Source organism: Psittacula echo (assembly GCF_963264785.1).
Source record: "Psittacula echo genome assembly, chromosome: 2".
In the NCBI taxonomy this organism is placed as follows: Eukaryota; Metazoa; Chordata; class Aves; order Psittaciformes; family Psittacidae; genus Psittacula; species Psittacula echo.
In genome coordinates this window covers 39768892-39796658 of record NC_137737.1, presented here as the reverse complement: position 1 = coordinate 39796658, position 27767 = coordinate 39768892, and the positions used below count along the sequence as shown (strand labels likewise).

The following is a 27767-nucleotide window of genomic DNA, read 5'->3' as shown; positions in this document are numbered from 1 at the left end:
ATCAGCAGGCTGATTAAAGTGAGTTTCCTAGAGACTGGGAGACAAACCTTAATGTCTGGTCTTGACTAACATAGATATTCTGATAAAACAGTCACTTTAGCAATTTGGCAAACTTTTGGGCAAGATCCACTGAAGCGCATGAAGGAAACAAGTATGATAACATGCAACATTGATTTCTTTATGCTTTAAAAAGTCTCCTGGAATTCCCCAATGGGAAATGGAGTGATATCTTGTGTAAATTAATCCCTTCAGATAAACTAAAACACTTTCTAATGACTCACACATTCCACATCAGAATTTCATACATTATTTGTTTTTCAGCATAGAGAATTTCCAGAAAAATACAAGCATATGTTTAATGCTTTGTTTGGCCTAAGTGGAAAAAACATTACCTTCTTTCTCCAAATATGTGCAAAAAAGTAACATTATAACAGAAATGCATCACAAGTTCAGGTAAAGATAAGAACATGCCCTACTGTAAATCTTATTTTAGGTACACAACACTTGCTGCATATAAGGAACCATTTTTCATAAAAGCATATGTTGTTAGATGTTGATGTGAAACATGAGACACAGACAACCTCTAGTGCCAGGCCAACAGGTTGTCTCATGTAATGATAGGTGAAAGTTACAGGAAATTCTATCTGATAAGTAATATTATTCTCAAAATATGGTTTAACTCAGCAACCATAAATAAAAACTGTACAGACATACAGAGACTTTTAAAAATACACTTCTATTGAAGATCATTTCAGTCTCTGGGGAAAATAACAGCTCTTTCATCATCACCTTTTCCCAACTTCAAGCACAAGTCAATCCCCAATGAAACTTACTGGCATAATGGAATGTCATCTTTGATGATGCATTTTCCTCCATTTTTGCAGTATTCTTCAGGACAAACTACAAATGAAAATGCAAATGAAAAAAATGAAAAATTATAATTTAATTTCACACCTCCATCCCTCCCTCCTCTCCTCTGGTTATTATAGTTGCCATTGCTTGATTTCCAAAATGGCAGAATATTCACTTGCCATTTTGGATGTTTAGTACTTCCAAAACCTCTTCCTTTAGACCTTGACTTGGTGACACAAGTGTCAGATCATAAATATATTATAGTCAATGGACTTATTAAGTTTATAGAAATCCTAGTGTTCACTTGAACAGGCTTCTAATTTTTCTTAAGACAGAGTTTCATTTGACTCCATAAATATCTCAGAAAGTGACCTATTGCCACTTACTCAATTTTCAGACAGGAATATATAAAATAAAAGCCAAAACAACTGAACTTATATTAAATTAGTAACTGTCTACCTTATTATTAATAGCTTTTATATAGGGGTGATGAGCAGACACTTATTGCTGTGTCACCAGCCTTCTCATTGAAGATGTCCAGAATTTTAACATGCTGAATCACATTCTCATTAAAAAAAATAAAAATACCTGTCCTAAAAATAATAAAGGCGCTGTAGTAGAAGGGGATGTCAGTGGCATACTATTATCAGCCTTTGACATCCCTTAACATTGGTTTCCACATCACCGCATTGAGTTTTACTGAAGTTTAGTTTTACATCCCTACAGCAAGAAAAACTCTGAATCAAATTCCCTCAATCTTCTTTAGTAAGACCATAGCTAGGATGTAGTTTGATGAAGTTTTAGCAGAGGAAATTTGGTTGAGAACTGCCTAAAGATTCTGTAGGCAATGACTATACTTTTTTGTTTCTAATAATAGTTTTATGCAAAACTATGTACCTGAACAGCTGGACTCATCAGGGCTGAAATCAATGCAGTCTACAATGCCATCACAACGCTGGGAGATTGCTATGCATTGATTAGTTGACACACATAACAAAGAACCATTGAAACAATCTTTAATGGCTGAAATGAAAAGTAACATGACAGTTAGCATCTATACTTCTTTTTCTCAGTGTTAAAAACTACTAGAAAACTTGAATCATACTATATATAGTTATATCTCTATGACCTCTACAAGCTTTCATCTTCAAAAACATAAAACTTTACTGTTGAGTAGATAGATTAGTAAATATACACTGAGCACATATGTTACAGAAGCTATATTCTTCCTGTTACATCTGTGAGGAAGAGGAGGGCTTATTTACTTAAAATGTTGATGGAATAAAGTAAAAACCCTAATGAAAACCCATAGAAAGATATCAGAAAACATAGTCAACTCTCATTACTGACTTATATTAAAATACAAATAAAAAATGACATTATATATTTTATTTTTATTACAAGAAACCAAATACTAAAGAGATAGTTAACATAAAAAGCTAGAGAAGTACTATTCTGAAAAAATTAAACTTGAACATCTTTTTTATTCTTGGGTATTCAGTTACATTTTCTATGGTTGTCCAGAAGAATTATGAGGGGTTAATCTTGCTGGAATCACATCAGCCTTCAGGCACTGAATTATTTCTGAGTCACTGATCTACAAGGACATACCTGATGGTCCTGCAGACTTCTGTAGAGTATAACAATTTTGTCATTGTATCTCACACAGTGTTCTCTTATGCTGTCTTAAACTATATATTTTTTTAAGGTGTTTCTTTAGGTAATTTAAGTTGAACTCTGTCACCATGTCACTAATGTAAATCAGAGGAACTCTTGTGACTTCATCAAAGTTAGATATATTCAAATTAGCTTGTGAGTTCTGAGTGGGAGAAAAAATTTGGGAATATTAAAAATACCCCACTGCCACATCTAAATTTCATAATACTTTCCTGCTCCTGAGTTCAAGAGCCAGAGTACATGGCAATAAGCCTTTTATGCTAGATGGCTAGGCTGCTGCAGGATATATTTTTTCCACTCTTAGATTCAATTTAAATCACTGGCCAATATAGTCTGCAAGAGTGTGCTATATTTAAAATACTTCAGTTCAATTTAGACAGCAATAATGGAGCCAAATCTTGCCAGTTCTGATCATGTCAGTCAGCTTTTGCCAATTTTGGTATTCTTTCAGAAATATGAAGTTTCTCATGTGAGTAAGGGTTTGTGGGATTGAACCTTTTAATCACATGCACTGACCATTTACTAAAGACTGCAGAAAAATATGTAGAAGAATACTTGCAAAGATAAAAAAGAGATTGCTTTTGTTTCCAATTTCTATTCACCTTTATGAGGACTTAAAAGTTCTGTCTGATTTTAAACTATCACTATACTGTCCTGTACATGTTTTCTTCAACTGGCTGGAGAAGTCTTGATATGGCAGTGACAGCAGGATAAAAGCAACAACAACAAGAAGAAGAATTTCCTTTTCTGTTCTCCATTCCCTGACCACTCAGTCTGGCAGAACAAGTTGGAGTAGACTGAAAAAAACCCAGCAGATAACAGCATCACTCCATATTTGTAGCATATGTTACCATCTATCTCTTATGATTGTCAGCTTTCCAGAAAATAACTCACAGACCCATTCCCTCTGCTGCACTTTCTTAAGCAAATAATAATCTCATGCTTATTTTGGTGCAGTCACATTCAAATCCTGGACATGTTTTGCAATTTAGGGGAAATTTCCCAGTGGTATTCAAACCAGTTTTATAAGTGATCATTTGCACACAAGTTATCAGTCTGAAAAATAAATTGCATGTTCAGATTAGGACTTCAACAGAAACAAAGCTGGAAACTGGACACAAAACAAATTCTTCTTTTATGCTTTAGCCTTTTATTGCCTACACATTTTTTTTTTGAGGAACTTGTAAATTACGTGGTTGTAGAGTACCACTTCTGGTTTGTCATATATATTATGACTAATAAAAAGATCCAAAGGAGAAAGTGTCATTTAGCTCTTTATTATTTCCCTTGGTTCTGGACTTGCTGCTGGACTCATACATGAGGATAAAATAGAAAAAATGCTAATTATTTTTGGTCCATTTGTATCTCTTTACTATTAAGGTGGTTTTGACATGTCCCTTTACCTTAAGTAAGCCAAGATTTTTATACCACTTACAGAGGTAACAGTCAGAGTGACGGATCTGACTGCTGAATACTTTGTACAGATCCAGCACTTAAGACAGAAAGGAAAATGGCACTAAGTTATTGATGCCGAGATAAAGAATGTTAAGAGCACATTTTAAAAATAATGCTTGTTTTTTTTATTGCACTGAAACTAAAATTAATATTGCTTACTGTTAACAGAGTTACAAATAGCTTCAGATTTCTCAAATTAGTTATTTTTCACTTTCAGGAGAGGCTTTCAAAGGTTTTGGGGATAAAGATGTTAAATATAAGTATTAAAACAGTGAAGACATTAAAAGGAAAACTATAATATCAGCTTTTTGCCTGAATTTCATTTTCCAGGTCCAAATCCAATTTGTTAGAAAGAGTAAAAATACTGCAGCCTCTTTGAAAGTATACCATTTTTAATATTTGCCAGTCATTTAGAACTTACCAGGACTACATCAGATACATTTTGGTGTACTACAGAGAACTGAGAAATCATTTTGTACTCATTGCTATTAGCACTTCAGCCAAATGGTGTTGGGGTCTGTGGAAAAGTAATGCATACTCCCACTGGTCCTAGTACGTTTATTTTACAACCTTACTATTGTAATCGGGCAGTTATAAAACAATATATTGAATGGGTGAGATAAAGTACCCTTCTGTACAATTAACTGCAAGAAGAGGGCTGGCAAAGTAGAACATCTATAATTGAAAAACTGTTCCAAGATTTTCTTGTTAAAAGCTACGAGTAGTAAACCCCACCACATTAGTGGGTATAAAAAAGTATTAACGTAATACTGTACAACCTAACTGTTGAGTAAACTCTATGGGAAAATCTGTCTGCATGAATCTAAGTCATGCAGAAAAGCATTTCTGTGGTAGAAATCGTGGTTTCAGTAGAGATCTGACTAATGCATTTTATTTGTTTGTTTTTCTTTGTCCTTCTTTTGGGTTTTATACTTAATCTCTGCAAGATGCATTTTGACAACTGGTCTTTATCCCAGAAAAAAACTTTCTCTCATATATTCCTGAATTCAGGAGCCCGAATATTTTTGACAGTCTATTGTTAAATTTAAATGAATGAAATTGCTAGAGGACCTGGCACACACAAAATAGAAGGTACCAATACACCTGAAATAGAAATGTACCTAAATCAGCATCAAGAAAAAAACCCAACCAAAAAACAAAAACCAAACAACACCCCCCAACCCCAACCCCAACAACAACACCCAAACACCAAAACGTTGCTTTCTAAATACTATTCTGTGTTCATAACTGCTTAGGAAAAAATTATTCAATTTCAATCTAAAACCTGAATACACACACACACCACAATCCATGGTGTTATTACAGTACGCATAGACTTGAGCTACTAGCATAACAATCAATTTTAGAGATTATGCATAAATGCCAATAAAAAATTTAGATTTATGAGATATTTGCTTTTTCTCTTTCTACACATTTTTCTGTTGAAAAACTTACCTGGCGTTTCACATGTTAAAAGTAGACAGCTAGAGACGAAATGCTGCACTCTCATGGTGTATACTTTTTGATGGGAGAACCAGCTGTGACAGTAATCACTTTTTCATTGATTCCATCCTAAACTGCCACTAATCACTTTCTTTTTGCTTTGCCTGCAACCATTATCTTCTTTGGAGAAGAAACATGAGTTGCTGCTTCTGTATTCATATCTTATATTGTCAACACTTACATGTTTATACAGTCAAAACTGAATTTTCTTTTTGCTTTGCCTGCAACCATTATCTTCTTCAGAGAAGAAACATGAGCTGCTGCTTCTGTATTCATATCTTATATTGTCAACACTTACATGTTTATACAGTCAAAACTGAATTTTGGAGTAGCAATGTGATTACAGCTTTAAGTAAGTTTCCTCGAAGCACCAAGGTGTGCAATATCTATGGAGAATTTCTATTCTTTTAATAGACCAAGACTTAATTTCCCTTCCCTGGGCATTGCTTAAAAGTCAAAGGCAGTGAAACAACATCTCACTGCTTTTGGGAATACTAATAATCATAGAAAACTTGTGGCCTTTGGATACTGGGATTCTAGAACACAGTTGCCATGGCGTGGACTTGGGATGTGTACTAAGATACAGCAGGGACATCTCTAATAGAGGGCAGATTGAGGAAGAAACAGGCTTGAATGAAAATTAGTGAGGTTTATTTGAACTTATGGACATGCAAAATTTTTACATGCTTTTGGGGCATATAAAATTAAAAGTAAGAGATACCTCAAAAAAGATGCCTTTCGACAAGAAAAGTACAGAGCTCATTTCTAAACAGAAGTGTGTGGAAAGGCATGGAAGATTAGTCTGCAAAATCCATCCCACTTTTGTGGAGTAATTTATTAAAGGAAATCATACATGCAGTACAAAATATTGAAGAATTTCTAGTCCACTGGAATCTGGTATTTTACTAATTGTTTTTATTCTGACAGCTATGAATAATAAAATGTTAAAAACTTCTGCAGAATGGGAAGTTTAGAAAGGAATGTCTTTATACATAAAAAATTTGGGTTGTTTTTTTTTTTTTTTTCTCCTATGTAGCAATTATTTTTGCCTTCATGGAATGAAACACTTGGCCTTAGTTCATCTACCAGTGATGAAGTATTTTGAAATAGGCAGACACGCAATTTTGTGTCTATGTGAAACTTCATGGTATCTCATTGTAGTTACAGTTCAAAGCCCATTGTCCTTGCGTTTTGTTTGTAAGTCCTTTTCCTTCGGTGGGTGTTGTGGTTTAAGCCCAGCCAGCAACCCGGAAACCATGCAGCTGTTCTCTCACTCCCTCCCCGGAGGGATGGGAAGAAGAATTGAGAGAATGTAACTCCCACGGTTTGAGATAAGAACAGTCCAGTAACTAAGGTATAACACAAACCACTGCTGCTACCACCTGTAATAATAATGATAAGGGAAATAACAAGGGAAGAGAATACAACTGCTCACCACCCGCTGACTGATACTCAGCCCAATCCGAGCAGTGATCTAGCCCTTCTGGGTAACTGCCCCCAGTTCTACATCCTGGGCATGACGTGCTGTGGTATGGAATACCTCTTTGGTTAGTTTGGGTCAGGTGTCCTGTCTCTGCTTCTTCCTGACTTCCCCTCCTCCCTGGCAGAGCACGAGACTCAGAAAGTCCTTGGTCAGAGTAAACATTACTGAGCAGCAACTAAAAACATTGGTGTTATCAGCGCTGTTCCCAGGCAGAAAGTCAAAACCAGCACTGCACCAGCTATTAAGAAGGAGAAAAATAACTGCTATTGCTGAACCCAGGACATTGAGGCAAAGAGTGCTGCTACTGCATGAGCAGACTTGATTTCAAACTCCTTGAAAGATCATGACTGCCTTGAATATTACCGGATTATAGAACTGCGAAAGTCTAACTATCTGTCATATTGCAATTGGAGATGAGACGATGCAAATGCAGGTGCCTGATCCATGGAAAAAAAGTGGAAATGCTTCCAACCATTAACAGAAATACAATACAAATTATTTTAAGCATTTATCAAAGTTGATAACCAGGGAACAAGAATGCATAAGAAAGATTATTTGCAAACATAGACTGTCTCTCCAGGTAAAATTTGTATCACATTTATGATAAAATTATTATTTCCCTTGATGAGGAAATGGTAAATTTTACTCTTTACTTCATTATGTTGCTATTTTCCACATCTTTTTTTTAGGAAAGTAAGTTAGGATTGCCTTAACCATAGCAATGAATGTAACTTACGGCAGCCAACTTCATCTTCATTAAGATAGCAGTCAGACACACCATCACATTTCAGGAGAGATGGGATACAGCCTTTGGAAGGACACAAGAACTCCGTTTGCTTGCAAGAGCCTGGGGATGAGGTGATAGGCATCTCCATGGGACAGTTCATTTCATCACTTCCATCCATGCAGTCTTCAGTGCCATTGCATTTTGCAGCAAAGGGTAAACACTGCTGCACATATGCACATGTGAACTGGTCACTCTTGCATGTTGGAGGGTGTAGATCAGCTGAACCTACGAGAAAAAAAAAAAGGAATATTTATTTCCCAGACCCTTAAGTCCTTGTTTCATCCTACAAAAAATCACTGCAACTGAATTTTACCAGTCAGAAAATGAGAAATATTTGTGGCAACTGATTTCTAAGAAGCTGGCTATGCTAACACTGTGCTTTACACCAACAGTGTCTCCAATGGGAGCAATATGATAGATTCCTATAAATTTTGTTATATGTGCCGGGAAAAGAGAAACATCTCAAAATTTAATTTTATGCATTTCATCTTTTCTGAGTCAATTTGCTGCAGGTGAGTAGAGAAAATAATATTATGATCATTAGAGACAAGGAAAGACAAATTAAAGTCCCCAGGTCTGTAAAAGACAGGAGTTTTGTTATTGACTTGAGCTGAAGCAGAGCAAATTAAGTGCAAAAGTTCATGGGTGGATTTTAGCTTGACTTTCAAAACAGTGCAAGCATTGCCCTCTGACCTCAGAAGTCAAATGTTACTGCTGCATTATGACACACTGTAAGAGATTACATGGATTTTGTCATTGTTTTACTAATTTTAATCCACTGGGCATGGCAGTATGTTTGTTTATCCTGTGATACCAGGCTGGGGTTTTACAGCAGGAGAAATTTGCTGAGACATGCGCAGTTTCAAAAATAGCTGCATCATGAATAAAAACAGAGTTTTGTACAAAAAGTGAGCTGCTAATGCAGTCAAGTAAACAGAATACCAGTATTACATTACTGTCTGGTTGCTTGTGAAACAGTTACAAGAAAAAAGAGCTCAAATTGCTGTCTAACACTGACCTTAGCTAGCTTAGCAATTTTTGATTTTCATGTTGATGTCAGAAAATCATAATTGAAAAGCTTCATACAATAGAATATTCCAGACAACATTTTATACCACTAGTGTTATTAAATACTACCATGCAACTAGAAAAATGTATTTAATATACTGGACAAATCTAAACATAAATCAATAATGATGGATTTAACAGTGAAAATAATAACCTACAGATCTTTAGGCTTGTTTTTATTCAGAATTACATTATAAACCCCTCAAAACCATGTACTTTTAAATGGGATTGAAAAGATTGCACTTGCATGATATGTGTTTCATAAATGTGTTACTCTCAAAAAGATTATTTTCATATATTCAACTGTAAAAGAATTATAAAAGTTGTCTTTATATAATTGATTATAGACATTTAAATCACAATGAATTTATTTTTGAAAAAAAAAAGCATTTTAGGTTTTGCATTTTTTTCCTACTTTGTTCCCACATTTTAGCAGATAATTAATAAAAGTAGCACATAAAGATGTTAGAATTGGGTTCATCATGAAGGATCTGTATATGGGGCCATGATTCAAGTTTGTCAATGACACCAAGCTGTGTGGTTCGGTTGATATGCTGGAGGAAAGGAATGCCATCCAGAGTGACCTTGACACGCTTGTGAGGTGGGCTGATGCCAACCTTAGGGAGTTCAACCATGCCAAATGAAAGGTCCTACACCTCGGTCGGAGCAATCCCAGGCACAGCTACAGGTTGGGCAGAGAAGAGATTCAGAGCAGCCCCATGGAGGAGGACTTGGGGGTGTTGGTTGATGAGAAAATGAACATGAGCCGGCTTCAGAGTGCACTCACAGCCCGGAAAGCCAGCCATATCCTTGACTGCATCAAAAGGAGCGTGACCAGCAGGTTGAAGGAGGTGATCCTGCCCCTCTACTCTGCTCTTGTGAGACCTCACTTGGAGTATTGTGTGCAGTTCTGTTGTCCTCAACATAAAAAGGACATGGAACTGTTAGAGCAAGTCCAGAGGAGAACCACGAGGATGATCAGGGGACTGGAGCACCTCCTGTATGAAGACAGGCTGAGAAAGTTGGGGCTGTTTAGCCTGGAGAAGAGAAGGCTGCGTGGAGACCTCATAGCAGCCTTCCAGTATCTGAAGGGGGGCCTATAAGGATGCTGGGGAGGGACTGTAGTGACAGGACAAGGGGTAACGGGTTAAAACTTAAACAGGTAAAGTTTAGATTGGATATAAGGAGGAAGTTCTTTACTGTAAAGGTGGTGAGGCACTGGAATGGGTTGCCTAAGGAAGTTGTGAATGCTCCATCGTTGGCAGTGTTCCAGGCCAGGCTGGACAGAGCCTTGGGTGACATGGTTTAGTGTGAGGTGTCCCTGCCCATGGCAGGGGAGTTGGAACTTGATCTTAAGGTCCTTTCCAGATCTAACTATTCTATGATTCGATAATTCTGCCTACATACCAATGAAATACATGGGAAGTTATTAGGAGAACCTATTTCTCTCTTTATTGATATAAAACTAGAATTGTCAAAGATAGAGCACATCTTACACATTTTTTTTAATGAAATATGTTATATTTTTAGTTTTCATTTGTTGCATTTGTTCTAAAAAAAGAAAAAGGTATGATTAGATTAGATAGCTCTTTTTTTTTTTTTGTTCTGTTTCTTCTGACCCTTTTCCTCACAGTGTCTAGAGGGCATTTAAGCAGCAAAAATGATTTAACTGCAGTCAGTTCCACTTAAACATGCATTTTTGTCATTGACTAGTCTAGTTCTAGTTTTCCTGTGTTCTGACACAGTGGAAATTAATCCCACACAATTCCAATACATTTAGCTTTTCTATGGTCACTTGTTGATGTTGCAGGAAAAATTGCATTTATAGTACATTTGTGAGTGGTTTTGACTCAGTTTAATTCCTTGTACCTGGTCTTGTTCATAATATGCTTGCTAACAGGTTTTTACCCAAATTGCTCTGAAAAGTGAAAGCCTAAACTCAATACTTTTTGAATATGTTGCTTGTTATGAATCTTGCCTTGAGTGTTATACTATATTCAGCCTTTTACAGCACTGATCAGTTTAGCCATATGGTCCCAATCATAAAAAGTGCTTATGTGTGTAAATGACCCCATTCTAAATTCAGTAGTTAGGCAAATGCTCAAATGCTTTATTGAATGGGGGATTAATATTTTTATAATTACTATTTTCTATTATTATTCCTTATTGATGTTAAAAAATAATGTATAGAAAGAAGTTCTTCCTGACTTGCATACCAATAATTTCAGAGTGCGAGATATTCACTGAGAGCAATGAAGATGTCTCCAATTTATGCTAGAAGTTAAATTAGGGATAAGGTTAACCAGTGGTATTGTTGAGGTCTGCTTTGTGTTTTCAGTACAATAATAAAAATCCAAAGTAATACTTTGATATCAGCAAAAGCATTTTAGATCAGAACAATAAGATCAGAATATACCTCAAAGACCATAAGATTGTCACCTTGTTTGTTAACTCACATTGCACATTAATTAGTTCGTATATCTTTGGTTTCAGATGCAACAGGAAAATTGTGCTCTGAATGATACTCTATATAACATCATGACTGTACTCTCAAGTTCTTTTTTTAAACATAAAGTAATTTATAAATAATTTTCTTAATTATATATTAAATGTTCCTGGTCCAAATATTGAAAAATTATAAAGCATTAATTTGTATATAGCTAACATTTAAAACCAACTAATTAGGAATATGCAAATCTAGAAAATCATTAGCTAATTTCAGCTGAAATCTCAAGCAACATATTAATGCAAAACTAATTACTTGCATTCAAAGCTACTGTCTATGTAATTATTTATATTAAGCTCACCGTTGCAATATTTGCTACTAACATATTTCTTTCTAAAGGCTGACAATATTAATTCTGTTTTCCTGCCACTGGGAAGAATTGAAATGAAACGTTAACACTGCAATGTGGTTTGAAGTGAAAAATGAGCTGGCACTAACAAAAGACTCATCATAAATACCTTCCATTATGCCAAGTTATACAGCGATATGCTCATCTGACTCGGCTGTAGAAGCTGAACTTATACATTTACATGAATCTTATATCCACTTTTTTAGATATGTATGAAGGCTATATAAACAGCTGGGTTTTTTCAATGCAGATTGAACTGTTTGTGGCCCATTATAGCCGTTACACTTGAAATCATTAGGTTCAATAATTACCTAATGCTGGCATGCCAATAAAATGTTTCCTGCACCTTTTGCCAGATGAAGAAAAGATGTTCCCAACCCAGCAATCATCTTCTGAGTGTTGTGTGGCTCTCATTTTGAGACCACATTCAGGAGTGGAGGACATATTGCACAGTTTGCTTTTTTAAAAAGCAGTATCTATATGAAGCTGTTTAAGCACTTGGAGATAAATCTACTGAAAATAATGTGTTCTAAGGAACACAGTATAAAAACTTAGCTTTCTGTATTCACGCATGATCACTGAACAGCGGGACTGGAGAACCTCAGGAATATATTCAGTATTTGCACACAGATGGAAAGCAAACTAATCAAAAACAATATCAGAGAAAATAACCTCTGCTCTACAGAATACCAATTCTGTATTTAGATCTGCATGAAAAAGAACAGCAAATTGTTAGTGTTCCATTATAGCTAAATAATCATGACTTTTTAAGTAAAAAGCTGAGGACATATCCTTATTTATTTTATTTTGCACTCAGTGTTTTATTTTACCTTGCATATAGCAAATACACAAAATGAAAGAAAGGGTTTTAAAATGTGCATATAACATCTATTTGTACATCATAAAAAGTCATTTTAATTAGGTCCTAAAAATTACATTTAAATTTAAATTTGGTCGTAAGCCTTTTTGAAACCTTCTCACACAGCTGTGCTGGGTGTGTTAAGACCTAAGAACCAAGAAGTGCCTACAAACACCCTCACACTTTGAAGAGAAGTTAGGTAGTTGAGATAGATACAAAAAAGTAAAACTCAGACTAGTGGGTAAGGCAAACCAAATTTAGTATGTACTGCTTCATGAACTATAATAAGTACAGCTGAATATATCTGTACTTCATTGTTGTCAGATAAAGTGGGTACCTTTAGATACATTTTTATTTCAATGTACTAACCATCAAATCATCTATTACACTAAATAAAGCTTGTGAGCTGAAGATTTGGGAGTAAGGAGCATTTACAGTAAGTCAAGCAGTGCTCATCCTCAAGGACATAATTACATATTTATGGGACAGGGATTTGTTAAAGGCTTACTCTTTGATGAACTTTTTCTCTACATGTATGCTTTGTTGTACTGTTGTCTTTGTCATCCATGGAGTGTACTGACCCTGTTTCCTGACTGTATGGCAAACTTCACAGATCAGCACTGTGAACTTTTTGCCCATGAGTCATCTGGATTCAGTCACAGAAAACCTCAGAAGTGCCATTACCCAAATGCTAATATAAAATATACATTTGTATTACACAGACAGCACAGCAAGAAACACACAAACATGCTTAATTTGAATGAAAAACACTTTCATGCTATCCACCTCTCTTCTGCCTTTCTCGTTCAGATACCAAAATCTCTGGCGCAGAGTAGGTCCCCCTTTATGTCTATGTATCACTTGTAACAGTAAATTCTAATTAAGACCTGTAGACACTGGCATTATAGTCAACACCAGAAAGCATAAAATAAAGTTACCCCATGCTATTATGCAGCATTAACTCAGTTGTATCAGAACTTGCTCTAAAGCCCGTTTAGGTAAATAGGGCAACTCATCGATTTTAATGGGCCTTGCATCAGACCCTTGAAAACTAACATCCTGATATATTTACATAAGTAATTTGCCTACTAAATCTAATAAAAACACTGAATCTATTAGCGGTAGCTAACAGAGGCCAAAAATAACCCCGTCCAACAGTTTCCATTAGACAAGAGTATAAATTAATTACAGGCCCAATCCAATGCATTAATCAAGTTGAAGTAAGTGGCAGTCCTCATTTTCACTTCAGTAAACATTGGTTCAGGGCATGAAATCAGCCCATTCAAGGTGACAAGGAAATAACCTTGTTAAAAATAAATTAACCAGACTGAAGCCTGTCAAATTCTTTAACAATCTGCCTATGAGCCTTTATCAGTTCCAATAAATTTTCTGCTGAAAAATAAAATGTTAATTTCAAAGCCTGTAAAAAGACAAAAGGGAGAAATCAAGTCTGGCAAACTGAATCTTTAATTCTCTTCCTTTTGTGAAAACACAAAAGAATGGGATAGGGTGCTGAAAAGAATCCCAGAGACCCTGTTACAAAACCAGCATTAACAAAATCAGAACTTGGCCCAATGACTTCAGAGTTTTATATGCCTGTGCAGAATTGTGCAGAATTTATTTTAAATTATCAGTTTGCTAATATACAAACATAATGGAAAAATGACAGGCTTATTGCCATTAAAATCAAACTGTGATTTATAATTTCCACTCAGAGATCTACCACTTATCTCTGAAACACACTGCCTACCTGCAACATATTTCTGCCAAGAACAGCACAGGAATTGCTAGGTATGCCTGCTCTTGTAATAGACGTATTTATTTGTTTATTTATTAGGAGCAATGAAGAACTGGAGAAGCTGAGAAGCTTTAGTTTCCAACAAAATGAGGTGGGCTGGACTACAGGACACAGTTAGAGTGGAAAAAAAGCAGTTTCTTGGAATCAGCACATTTTCATAGGTGGGGTGGGAACACAACACTATGCTAAATATTTTATTTCTCAATTTCTAAAGAAAGGTAGCTTCTACAGGCACAAATTTATCATCAGCTGAGACAAGCCCTGAAAAAAAATATGGTAAAACTCATATAATTTCCAAGATAAATATAAGTTTGCAGTTTACTCTTATTGAGGAGGCAGATAAGTTTTACATAATGAAGAATCTGAGAATTTTATTCTTTTTAAGATAGCATAATGAAACTATTCCATTCCAAAAATTATTTCTCTCCATCCCTCCAAGGAAATATGTTGATGTTATGAACAAACTTAGCAAGGCAAAATATCATCTCTGTGATTTGAAGCTTGCTTGGGTTTTTTGGTGTAAACAGATGGGTTTTAGAGGTTCAATATTAATGAAACTATTTCAATACACTATTAATAAATCTAAAGATTTTTTAATTTCCCAAAAGGCACCTAGCTTGAATCAGAAGATTCCAGTATCCTGTGTAAGTATAGGAAGGCAGAGAGAAATCGAAATATTTGGACACATATATTTATTTATTTATTTAAATATACATGGCATAATTGTATTCAGAACTTGCCACTAATTATAGTTCTTTATATAGTATAACCATGTTATCCTAAAATTATTCTCAGTTTCCTTGTCTGTTAAATCCACAAAAAATTGTGTCTTAACCACCAGCTAGGTCTGTGCATTGGAAGATACTGAAATAGGCTGAAGCAGTTTTCAAAGGCACTATGCCCTGGATTGCAATTTTTACTCTGTAAAAAAAGGAGAAATACCCTATCTCATCCAAACAAATAGGACCTAAACCATATTTAGATTGGTTTTATTGAGAAACTTACTAAAGAATCTATTCACAAATATCCCTGGTATCCCCAGTCCTCTGTTACCATTAACCCTGCTTTCCTCTTCCCCTTTGTTTTCACAGGCTGCCTCCCCCAGCAGCTCCCCCTGAATCATCTCTTGCCCTTGAGGAAAGAAACTCCCTAACCTCTCAACCTGCCAGAGATTTCTGCTTCACTGCAAGCATGAGCGGACAAGCTAACAGTGATTTCCCTGGCTCTGCATCTTAAAGAAAACAGAAGTTAAGTCTTCTGTACAGAATTTTTCCCTGTGATCTAACACTGTAGTATTAGCAACTGCCCATGGCAGGGGGGTTGGAACTAGATGATCTTAAGGTCCTTTCCAATGCTAACTATTCTATGATTCAATATCTCCTACATTCAGGCTCTGGGAGTTTCAGAGATGGATCATTGATTTCATCTAAGACTTTGTCAGATGAGTCCTCTCCCACTGTAGAATTTTCTCACTATCGCTTCACATGTGTGAATGCATGGACACACTCATGCACACCCTTCAGCTAGACAGTCTGAGCCACCAGGCTATTTTTTTGCACAAATAGCACATAAACACCCACTGTACTTTCCATGTTGCTGTTTCTTAATTAGTTACAGGTGTCATTTATGCTGCTCTTGTAAGATTTAGTGAAATAGCGTCTACTAAAAGTGCTAGGGAATATATAAAATTATCTGAAAATGGATAATTTCTAGGCTGTTTGGCTATTTGACTAGTTTGCCCATAATAGAAAACTTCTTCATAAAGAAAAACAGTACTACGTTCAAAGGTGTATCTGAATAATGTATAGGAAGAAACCAAAAAATTCAATTATATCTCATCAGGGATTTCTCTGCATTGGAAAAAGCAGAGTGTGCTCTGGGTAAAATAGTATTCAATAAAGTGCTTAAAGATTATGTCGTTGTATATAAACACATAGATCCTGTTGTGAAGCAAAGGGAAGTCTGTGGCAGTAAAAGCAGGGAAGGTTTCTAGACAATCAGGGTTCAAAGAGTATATTCTATGAAGCAGAGATAAAATAGTCCTCAATATATGTTATGAGAAATAAATAACAACTAGCCAAGTCTTTTTGAATTAACATTTCCAGGCATATGTACCTTTGCTCTGTGTTTTCTAATCTGAAATCACAAAGGGATTGACTTCTGAAGAATGATTACTAACCATTTTCTGAAAATTAGATACCTACAAGATACCATATAGCACCTAAAATTATAGTAGCTCAGACTAATGGTTAATTTTTATAACTTTGACCAGTGACCATTAGCTTGTTATCTATATAGATTTTTTTTTTTTTTACTCTTTCTTTATGCTATCTATGCTATATGGAAATAGTGTTTATAGTAAATATTCTTTTACCAAGCTACTTCAATTAAAAAGTCTTAGAAACAACTTCATTCTGCTGGTTTAATTATAAATACTCGTCTGAGACAGTTTGTATTAGAAAATGTACTTTGAAAAAGAAGAGTGGCATACAGTTCTGGCCCTTTGGAACACTTCTCAGCCTGGTGACTGAAGCTGCGCTTATCATACATTTTTGGTATGATATTGCATATTGATATTAGACAAGATGTAATTCTGCTATTGTTGGGAGGTCAATGGAAACTGTTTTGCTCTGAAGGAACTTTGGGATTGAGTCTGTCATGTATACATCTGTTGAGATCCGAAACTGCATTATAGAGAAGTCTTGAAGAAATCCTATCCACCAGACAGATTGAATCACTAAGATTTAAATAAAATTTTTATACAATTCAAGACCTACATGAGAATACACTGAACAGCTTTCCTGTTCATGAATATAAGCCTAGATTCATACAAACATCAGCATATAATTTAAATCCTGAATATTAAAAATTTCCTTAGCGTTAAAAGAGGAACTGACAAGTTAAAGGGAAAACTCCCCTGAGAATTACATATAGCTCTGGAAGAGTGAATTACAAATGTCTGGCAACAGGCAATGCATAGGGGGAAAACAGTATGTGTAGTTCCCTTTTTCTTATACTTCTTGCCAGGCACCCATAAGTGTTGGAAATAGGTTATATTGATAGATCCACCTTTTCTTTACTTACGATGGCTGACTTGAAGTTCGGAGTGTATCTATCCTAAATTTTGTGATTGAAATGCAATTTACTTTATTGCAGCACTTCTTTGCAATATCAGCTCTTCTAAAAAGTTAGGAATGATGATCTATAGGGGTGGATCTAGCTGTCTGTCATGACTTTCTTATGAAGGCTCAAAGACATTGAGGATTTGGTTTCTGGAGGATATTAGGGTTTAGGGTAGTGGGAAGCTTTGGTCTGCGCTTTTTTTTAAAAAAAAACATTCACAGTACTAGTTGGCTTGGGCTTGAATGTAGAGCTAAATCCAGTGTTGTGATTCACAGATTCTGATTTGCTTTTTCTATTTGTTCCATCACACCAAGTAAAAGCTTGCCCAATGTAAGGATTATTTCAAATCTTTACAACAGGTCTAATTTGTGTTTTGTTACAAAGCAACGGGAGGACTCGGATGAGTTACAGCATGTCAAAGCAAACTTCTCACCTAACCGAAAGCAGCCCACAACCACTGAAGAGTTTATTGTACTTCAGTACATAAATGGCAAATCTGACCCATTTATTGGCAACCTGTGCAGTGAAGTCAAGAACTATGACAATGTTAGCAAAAAAAACAACCCACAGCAGTTTGGGAAATAACACTGGGGCTTGTGTAATTCCATCATGACCAAATGACACAGTGTTAGAAAAAATATGTCCTCTCTGTGCTGAGTATTTTGCACTATGTGAGTTACCCTTTTATCTCCAATGAATCCTTCCATAATGATATTTTCTGCTGCAGACAAATCTTCCAGGTGAAAGTGAAGATGCACTAGAGAGCAGAGAGGAATTTCTAACACTGGCAGTCCTTTCTCATGTGTTAATAAAGTATTAAGAGTATTTCACAAAACAGAAAAGAAGGAAAATACTTCAGAGAGCAGCTGTAGGTAGGAAGCTATGAAAGCAAACATAGACTAAAAAAAGAAATTAAAAATTGCAGAATGTTAAGGAAAGGTGGACTCTAGAACTTACAGCACTGCATGATGTTTGCACTCCTGTTTATATCCAAGATGAAGCCGAAATATTCATTGTAAAGTGTCAGCACTATTCTTTTTGAATAAACTGAAACATAAAGCAATTATTTACAGCAGTACTATTTAAAAATATAAGTTCACAAAGAGCCGTTGCAAAAGAGGGGCTAGCAGGTATATTCACTGCTTCAAGGGGCTGGAGCAGCAGTTAGTGCTGACTTTGTACTAATATTTACCTTCTTACGGCAGAAGATCTCCACAAAGATTTTGCCTGAGTGACCTCTGGAAGAGATCACAAAATATATTTACTATTAATTTGTTTCTTGAGGATACTCTTGCAATACATAAAACTGCTATGTAACTAATATCTCATTATTTAAATTACACAGACTTTGTCCATCCAGTTTATTTCTCCAATAATGAGTGAGTGACGAAACCTAGTATTCTGACTTACGTAAGCAGAATAAAGTTTGGATGTTAGAAATCAGCTAGATCCTGTGCCACTGACAAACAGTGCTGCAGCTCTCTCTGTGCACCAGCATCAGCTAGAAGTTACTTCTGCAGTAGGCCAGAGACTAGCTTGGTCACACTTTATTTAAATGTTCAGAAACATTCTTGGATCTGTAGAAAATCCCATTGCTAATGAGGGCTGACTACTTAAAAACAAATACAAACCACAGCTGAATTAGAGCTACTGGTAATGCTTTATTGCTCAGAGCTCTCAACCAGCTAAATTACCATTGCTTCTATTTAGAACATGTTGCCTCAGGAAACCCAAAGTAATTAAAGACAAGTGCAAAATAATAATAGAGAGAGAAAAAAGATCTGCAGCAGCAAAGCAATCTCCTAAAAGGGAGAACATCACACAAAACCTGTACTGCAGGTAATACTCTTTTCTTGGAGTTAGGTCTTTGAATAAACATGATGAGCAGAAATCAAAGCAGGACTGACAGTGAAGTGAGTAAACTTTCCCACTGTTTCTGTTAAAGTAAAATGTTCTTGCTTAAATATCTACAGGCAGTGATTTTATATTATTTGAAGGTAATATCTTCAAATTTTACCATCTGAATTTTTAAGCAGTTACTCAGCAACAATTATTAGTAAAAAATAGCACCTACTTCAAAGTAGCTATTTTTTGTCACCAACAGTATTAAACCAGTAGAGTTAGGGTTTTCCTCCTAAATTGCTGTGGTTTATTTTATTATACACAGTTTGTGTGGATCTCTTGCCTCTTAGCAAGGACAGACTTGGTCTACCTGGACAGCATTTTTTGTCTGGAGAGGAGATTATGTATCAAGTCACAGACTCATTAGGAGATTGCCTTCCATTAGACTATTGTATATATTTTTTTGAGAAATACATACCTGGGACAACAGTAAGACTATAAAAATGGGGGAGGGAGATGGATGATATAGATGATAGAAGAAACTAACAGAAATGTCAGGATGCACATACAACTGTGAAGTGGTTGGTGGAGGCAAAAAATGTGTGGGAAATCCTAAAATATGATGCCTGAAATTGGATGACCAATTAAGTGATGAACAAGAGGTGGATGAGTAGAATATGGAAGTGTGGAAGCATCAGGACTGAGGATGAAACTAGGATGGCACATTTAATGCAAGGCAGAGATTATGAATAAATGTATAAAAAAAATAGTCATAAGGCTAGAACACTCTGCACTCTAATTCCAAGTAATGGATTTGAGTGTAAGATGATCTACAGCAGAGCATGGGACAGGGATGCAATGTGATAGGGATTAAAAAGCATGAAAAAGCCTCCTGCAACCAAGGTTTGCCAACTGATGCTTTTCCAATAACAAATATATTATTTTCCAATAACTTAAAGTTTGTGCATATTCAGAAAGAACTGGCTAATTCATAGAAGAAAAATAAGTTGAAAGATATGAGAAAGCATGGCCTTCAGAACTTCAGAAATTCTCTGAACCAAATTAATTCAGATTGAGAAAGACTGAGGGAAGGCAGAATTTGTTATGTTCTTTCATTCTGATACATTTCCTTGGCTATCCATTATTGGCCATACCAGAATATTTCCTAGGCTTCTTTTAGGGTAATATATTTTATGCCACTCTTGAAAAAGTATAAAGAACAGATTTATAAAGAGCAATGTTTTGTAAAGAATTCATGTACAAAGCCTTCCTATAGCTCTAGAAATCACCATCAAAAAATACACAGAAATTGTCTGGAGCATACAAGCACACAAAAATACAAAGACAATTATCCTACCTTTAAGCTAAACATGTAAGCTGTCCAAGGAAAAGCCTGGGTTTTTTTCAGATGAGATGATAATGATGTAATACAGAACAGAACAAGATAAACCACCATTTCTATCTTGTAACTATTTCAGTTTGTAGGAACTAATTCTAGGCAGATTGCCAGCTTGCCACAGAAAGGAATAAGTTGATTCCTGAAGAAGTCTGCTCCTTCTGCAGCTGGGTGAAGAGCCTAGATGACCACCTAAGACCGTCTGATTTATTTCTAAGTGATTGCATGTAGATAAAGTATGAATTTTTACCTGGCCAAGAAATTATACATAAGTAAAAAGTATAAGTCTACAAAATTTTCTTAAGGCATTTCTTATGATATACCATATTTGTAAGACAGAGATGGTGATACAAGTTAGACACTTCTAAGTATTCTATAATGAAAATCTCTGGAAAAAAATAAGGTGATTAGAAGATATTGCTCCATAAAATTTGCCTCATTTCTACAGCTATTGTTATTTACAGTATATTTACACTATATATACACTATTATCATATATACTTTCTGTGGAATTTTTTTTCCTTTCTCTGTATTCATGCTTTTCACAATTAACTAACAAAGTATAAGTTCTATTAAAATTGGAAAATTGATTTGTATACATTGTTGGAATACAGACCTACATTTGCCAGTTAATTACAGGTACTTAAAATATATAATTTGAAAATTTCTCTTTCTATTACGCCACATTATGCATAAAGCTGCCACAGTAATTCTTAAGGTATGGTTAACAAATGTTATTTTGATTACCATGATTACCATAAGGGAAGAACAAGCGCTTGTTTATGTACATAGTTTGCAGCTCATTGAAGAACATTCCAAAATAATATTTGCCTGAGCCTACTGGTGATATGATTCAAATAAAACAAATAAACCTTTTTATTCAGCTTGCAAGTACCACTTGTGTTAACATACTATTTCACCTTAAGCCTTAATTGGCATGTAGCTAATTCTTCAAGGAACTGCTTAGTCATCACAATAAAAACAACAAACAAATAATTCCCCCCCTGCAAAAAAAACCCCGAAACAAATTCCTTAACCCTCAAACTGATGCAAAACAAACAAGAAAAAATGTTTCTTGAGCAGCATGACAACTAATTCATACACAGACTATCCCATCTGAACAAAAGAGCTGTATAAATACAAAGAAATGTTATTCAAGAACATTTTTATAACATTCACGTTAGCATTCATTTAACCATAATAATTCCTACTTGTTTCTTATGAATGAAAATCTACACAAAAAAAAAAATCTGTTTCTTTGGTTTTCTTCCCTTCTAGACTCTTCAAAATAAGGAACGATGATATTCATATCGGAATCTGTATTTGCAAATATACTTATTTTTAATTTTGATACTGTATCATGTGCTATGTCATTTGCAGAATAAACCACTGTCTTTCTCACCGAATAAACATGATATTTAACTTTTGTTTTTTCTTTACACAGTGCAAGTCACTTAGCTTGCGTAGCCCAAGTGAGACTGTAAATTCTCAGACTGACACCGAGATAAATTTGCTATACTGCTGAGACATTTTATGAGAGAAAAAAGATAAAAGATCTAAACATATTTATTTTTTAAATAATTGTGAACCACTTTGATAGTCATAATCTTTTTGAACTTTTTGACATCACTCATAATCACTTTGATATTCTTCCATCCCAAACTAAGGCCTTTTCTGACTATTTTCAGAAAACAGTAAATCAATAGTTGAGTGATCCCTCTCAAGTATGGTTCATAAAAACACTAAGAGCCCTCAATGAAAGTAATATTCTGAGTTTCTGTAATTACTCAAATGTTCAAATGCTAATTATAACACAAAACTATCTTCCGTAATCCCTGAGTAAATATTTAGATACTGCACTCAGCCATCAAACAGATAGGAATCACTGTGACAGCTGTAATGGGTCCTTTCTTTTGGAGTAAAATGCAGTAGTTAAAAATTGGCTATGAAGGTCATATATGACAAATTTGATCTTTCTTCCCTTATACATTTTTATTTTGTTTGAAAAACACATCTTCTTTGCATGGCTGTGCTGTGTCCATTTATTTTCTACTTTTTTTTGAATGAAGTAAACGCATAGCAGTATTGCAATAATTTCAAAAGAAAAAAAATACAGATTTTTTAACTGTGATACACATGAAAATATGAAATGCCACAATTTTCTTATGCCTTCTGAAAAGTAAATATGTATTTTATATCTTTGTTTAACATCATACCTCCATCAACGCATTCAGGGGTGAAAGAAATATCATCAAGAGCAAATTCTGTGGGTTGACTCCACCCCACTTCAGCTTCAAAGGCAACTCTGAAAGGGATGTTACTGGAGAGGGCTACATTTGCATACATCCACTTGTTTTCTTCATTTCTACTAGAAGACCACATAAGAATATCTATGCCATGTTCTGTAGCTGTGTTATGTAGCCGTACCTGTTGACAATGAAACCCAAGAGATACAACTGAATCAGTATTAAGCAACAGAGGAGTGCAGCTAGCTAAAGTAACGTATTCAAAACTCAAAAGTACAGCTGCCTGCCTGGGTAGCACTGTCCTTCTTAGATATGCTTCAAACCCACACCTTCTAGGTTATGTTACTGAATACTTTTACTAACACTAGTTCAGCTGTAAATAAAAAGCTACTATGAGACCGGTCAGCTTCACCTCCATCCCTGGGAAAGTGATGGAACACCTTATCCTTGATGCCATCTTAAGGCATGTCAAGGATAAGAGGGTTATGAGGGGCAGTCAACATGGCTTTACCAAGGGGAAGTCATGCTTGACCAACCTCATAGCCTTTTATGAGGAAATAACACGGTGGATGGATGATGGCAGAGCGGTGGATGTGGTCTACCTTGACTTCAGCAAAGCATTTGACACAGTCTCCTCATAGCTAAACTGAGGAAGTGTGGCCTGGATGATCAGGTAGTGAGGTAGACTGCAAACTGGCTGAAGGAGAGAAGCCAGAGAGTTGTAGTCTATGGGGCGGAGTCTAGTTGGAGGCCTGTATCTAGTGGAGTGCATCAAGGGTCAGCATTGGGACCAGTATTATTTAATATATTCATCAATGATTTAGATGAGGGAATTGAGTGTACTATCAGCAAGTTTGCTGATGACACTAAGCTGGGAGGAGTGGCTGACACGCCAGAAGGCTGTGCTGCCATCCAGCGAGACCTGGACAGGCTGGAGAGTTGGGCAGGGAGTAACTTGATGAAATATAACAAGGGAAAGTGTAGAGTCCTGCATCTGGGCAGGAACAACCCCAGGTTCCAATATGGGTTGGGGAACGACCTGTTAGAGAGTAGTGTAGGGAAGAGGGACCTGGGGGTCCTAGTGGATGGCAGGATGACCATGAGCCAACACTGTGCCCTTGTGGCCAAGAAGGCCAATGGCATCCTGGGGGTATTAGAAGGGGGGTGGTCAGTAGGTCGAGAGAGGTCCTCCTTCCCCTCTACTCTGCCCTGGTGAGACCACATCTGGAATATTGTGTCCAGTTCTGGGCCCCTCAGTTCAAGAAGGACAGGGACCTGCTGGAGAGAGTCCAGCGCAGGGCAACTAAGATGATTAAGGGAGTGGAGCATCTCCCTTATGAGGAAAGGCTGAGGAAGCTGGGTCTCTATAGTTTGGAGAGGAGGAGGCTGAGGGGGGACCTTATTAGTGTATATAAATATATAAAGGGGGAGTGTCATGAGGATGGAGCCAGGTTCTTCTCAGTGGCAAACAATGATAGGACAAGGGGTAATGGGTATAAACTGGAACACAAGAGGTTCCACTTAAACTTGAGAAGAAACTTCTTCTCAGTGAGGGTGACGGAACACTGGAACAGGCTTCCCAGGGGGGTTGTGGAGTCTCCTTCTCTGGAGACATTCAAAACCCGCCTGAACACATTCCTATGTAACCTTATCTAGGTGTTCCTGCTCTGGCAGGGGGATTGGACTAGATGATCCTTTGAGGTCCCTTCCAATCTCTAACATACTGTGATACTGTGATGAAAACAAAATTAAATAGAAGAACTGCTAATACAGCCACTAATTGGAAAGCCTACAGACAGTCTCAGCCTGACTTATAGAAGTTAATGAGTAAAGACCCACCCCACATTCCTCTAAACATTGAGGAAGAAACTGGAAAAGACCTTGATCTATCCTGTCATCTCTAAAAGGTGACCTCCTTACTGTTGATAGACTGGGTGAAGATTTTGGAGAGATAAGTAGAAAGCTTAGCATCTAATGATTTATGTAATTTGTCTGGTACAAATAATTTACAATATCATATTTCAGGCACTCATGGTAAATTAGCTGAAGCATATTTAGAAAGCCATAAATAAAAAATAATAAAATAGTGAAAACAGTAAGAATTACAATTTATGAATTCACAGTTAACCAACAACTGACGAATTAATGTAAAGCTCAAGAAATTCTGTAGATTACACGGGTAGTTGCTCTTCCCATTCAGGAGTCCAAAATCCTTATATAAACTAAATCTGTTCAGAAATTATGAAAAAGAACTGGAGTAATGAAAGTAAGCATATTCTAGCTATTCTAGATGTTAACTATTTCTTCAAGAGACTGAATGTTTCTATCACTATCCTCTCCTCATAACTTTCAACAGCATCCTTCTCTTCAGATTTTAGACTTATTTTCCAGTGACTCATGAGTCACTGCTCCCACTTGAATGTCCCAGTTTACTGATTGCACACAAAAGCTAAACCCCAAGAAAGTTATAAACTTAAACCCATACTAGTGATCTGTATAACTACATACCTTTGATTCTCCCAGCTAACCTGGTGGGATAAATAGGTAGAAAACCGAATGGCACCATGAACGACATACTTTATAGAAGTTGATATATTGATTAAAATATTGCTGATGCCTGGATATTCTTGCAAGTTATTTCATTTTATGAGGAGAGGAGCATCAAGATGACTGACATGCAATAATCCAAAGAAGGACCTAATTTTGTTAATCCTGATGTTTGCTTACAAGACTGTGTAACAGCAATATCTTGTCACTATCTTCTTAAAAGCATGCATCTCACAGGGCTAAAAGGACAGGTGTTGAGAAGAAACAGCTGATTCAACCCATGAAAAAAAAAAAGAAAAACTGTTGTGTAATCAATTAACAACCTTTAAAGCCTTAAGAAGTTGAAACTGTTAATTATAATAACTCTAAGTGTGAGGTTAGGACTATGTTACACCACCTGTATGTGTCACTGGAACCATTCACTATTTTACATGTCATGTTGTATATATACTGGCCAATAGGTCTGAGGTGGTTGCAAGTGAAACTGGGTCTAACAAGCAACATCTTGATGACATCAGCTTTTGTTCTTACAGATGTAAGGTAATTTTATATGCCTTGCCTTTCTTTTCTTTGAGATTTAACTCATACTTACACTGAGTAAGGGCATGCAGATATGTAAGTACTATGGATTAATTAATATATTTTGTTAATTTGTGTGGCTGTGTCCTCAGTTAGTTTTGTCTAAAGTTTAAACCTGGTGTATGGTTTCTCACAACAAGCACATAGTAACTTGTGGAAATTGATAGCATTTACTGAAATCTCTAAACTAGTACATAGGAAATCTCAGGTGAGCTCCCAGCTCTGCTTCATTTCTCATGTACACTCCTGGGGAAATCCTTCAATTCCACTGTCTGCTAAAGTACTTCTGAGTACTTTAATTTCATTTATCCAAGTCTTTATCTATCCATAACTATGCCAGGAAATGGTATGTCTCCTTATGTATTTTCAAAAAATTCTAGATGAAATTTCTAAAAGAATAATGCATAATTTAAAATATAAGCTAAATCAAATGAGATTACAATAGAGTTCAGAAAAATGGGAAGCCCAAGTAGTCTATTCCTTTAGCTGGGGATACAGATCTTACTCTCACAGAGATTGTCCCTATAGAAAGTGAAGAAAGAATTGTGATATATAATATTGTAGTTTTCTCTGAGGTTACCCCTGTTACTGAGAGTTTGAAGCATCTTCTGTGTGAGGAAGTTTGTTTAGCGTATAAAAGTTTTTTGCTGGCCTTTGTAAACATGTACAGCACATGAAAGGTAGAGCAAATTCTCGTGGATATGAGCTTCCTAGAGCCCTGGAGAGCTGCTCATATGTGGTGCTTAGTGCCTCCAGAGACTACAACACCTCCTTACAAAGCATCTTGTGAGTCACATACAAGTTAGCCTCATAGTGGAAACAAATTGACGTGAAAGAGAAAAAAGCTAGCAAGATGAATCCCGCTATACGGCATGTAATGTAAAAACCCTTGAAGTGAAGTCCTGTTAAAAAACTTGGTGTCTGTCAGTCTGGGGAGATTATGCTCCAGCTAGTTGTGAGCTAACCCCCAATATTTTAATGTAAGAGCAACAAGCACATATTGCACTAACCAGTCCCTATATCTGTCTATTCCTTATTTTGTGCGGATGCTGTTTTTGGATTACACACACAGTCAAAATCACAAAGAATAAGAACCAACAGAAATAGAGCTATCACTTCATTCACTGCACAGTGAAAAGCTCAGGAGTGAAGATACCCAATACACACTTCACTGCAATTTTAGGAAGAATTTAACATTATAATCTGTATGAGTGAAGCTTTTATACTTTCTTCTTGGTCTTTCTCCAAGGCGCCTTTGCCAGCTGGTTCATTTGTAGTCCATATGTGAACAGCATTTTTTAGCAAGTCCCATTTCTCTGCCTTAAAATCATGACTTGGTTCTAATTCTCTAGAGCACCTCCTGTGTTAGAAACTTGTGAATTCTTTTTTTTTAAAGTTTTTATTTCATTTTGGACATGGGGAAATTGCACATACTTTTGAAGGTCATGAAATATAAACTGCTATTTTCTACTTAGTCATCAGCAGTTACAACTCATATGGCTATCTTGTACCCTCATGCTGACTTTTCAAGAGAACATATTATCTTTGTGATCTTGCCTGACTCTAGCTGTGTGCATGCTGGAAGGTACTATGTTCCACCTGAACTAACTAATAATCAAGAAGACAGTGCAGCTCTAAAACTTGCATAATAAGAGGTGTATACTCCTATCATTTCCAATGTACAGTCTTTAATCACC

General features: G+C 36.0%; 1 protein-coding gene across 1 annotated transcript in view; it reads right to left on the bottom strand.

Annotated features, from left to right (window-relative positions):
• MALRD1 (MAM and LDL receptor class A domain containing 1) overlaps positions 1-27767 on the bottom strand; it is a gene marked incomplete at both ends in the record, with an annotated part of 263139 nt that overhangs the window by 45539 nt on the left and 189833 nt on the right. The window contains 4 exons of the mRNA XM_080609618.1: positions 834-900; positions 1750-1875; positions 7707-7982; positions 22915-23125. Of these exons, the coding sequence (XP_080465744.1) occupies positions 834-900; positions 1750-1875; positions 7707-7982; positions 22915-23125 (680 nt within the window). The remainder of the gene's footprint in view (positions 1-833; positions 901-1749; positions 1876-7706; positions 7983-22914; positions 23126-27767) is intronic.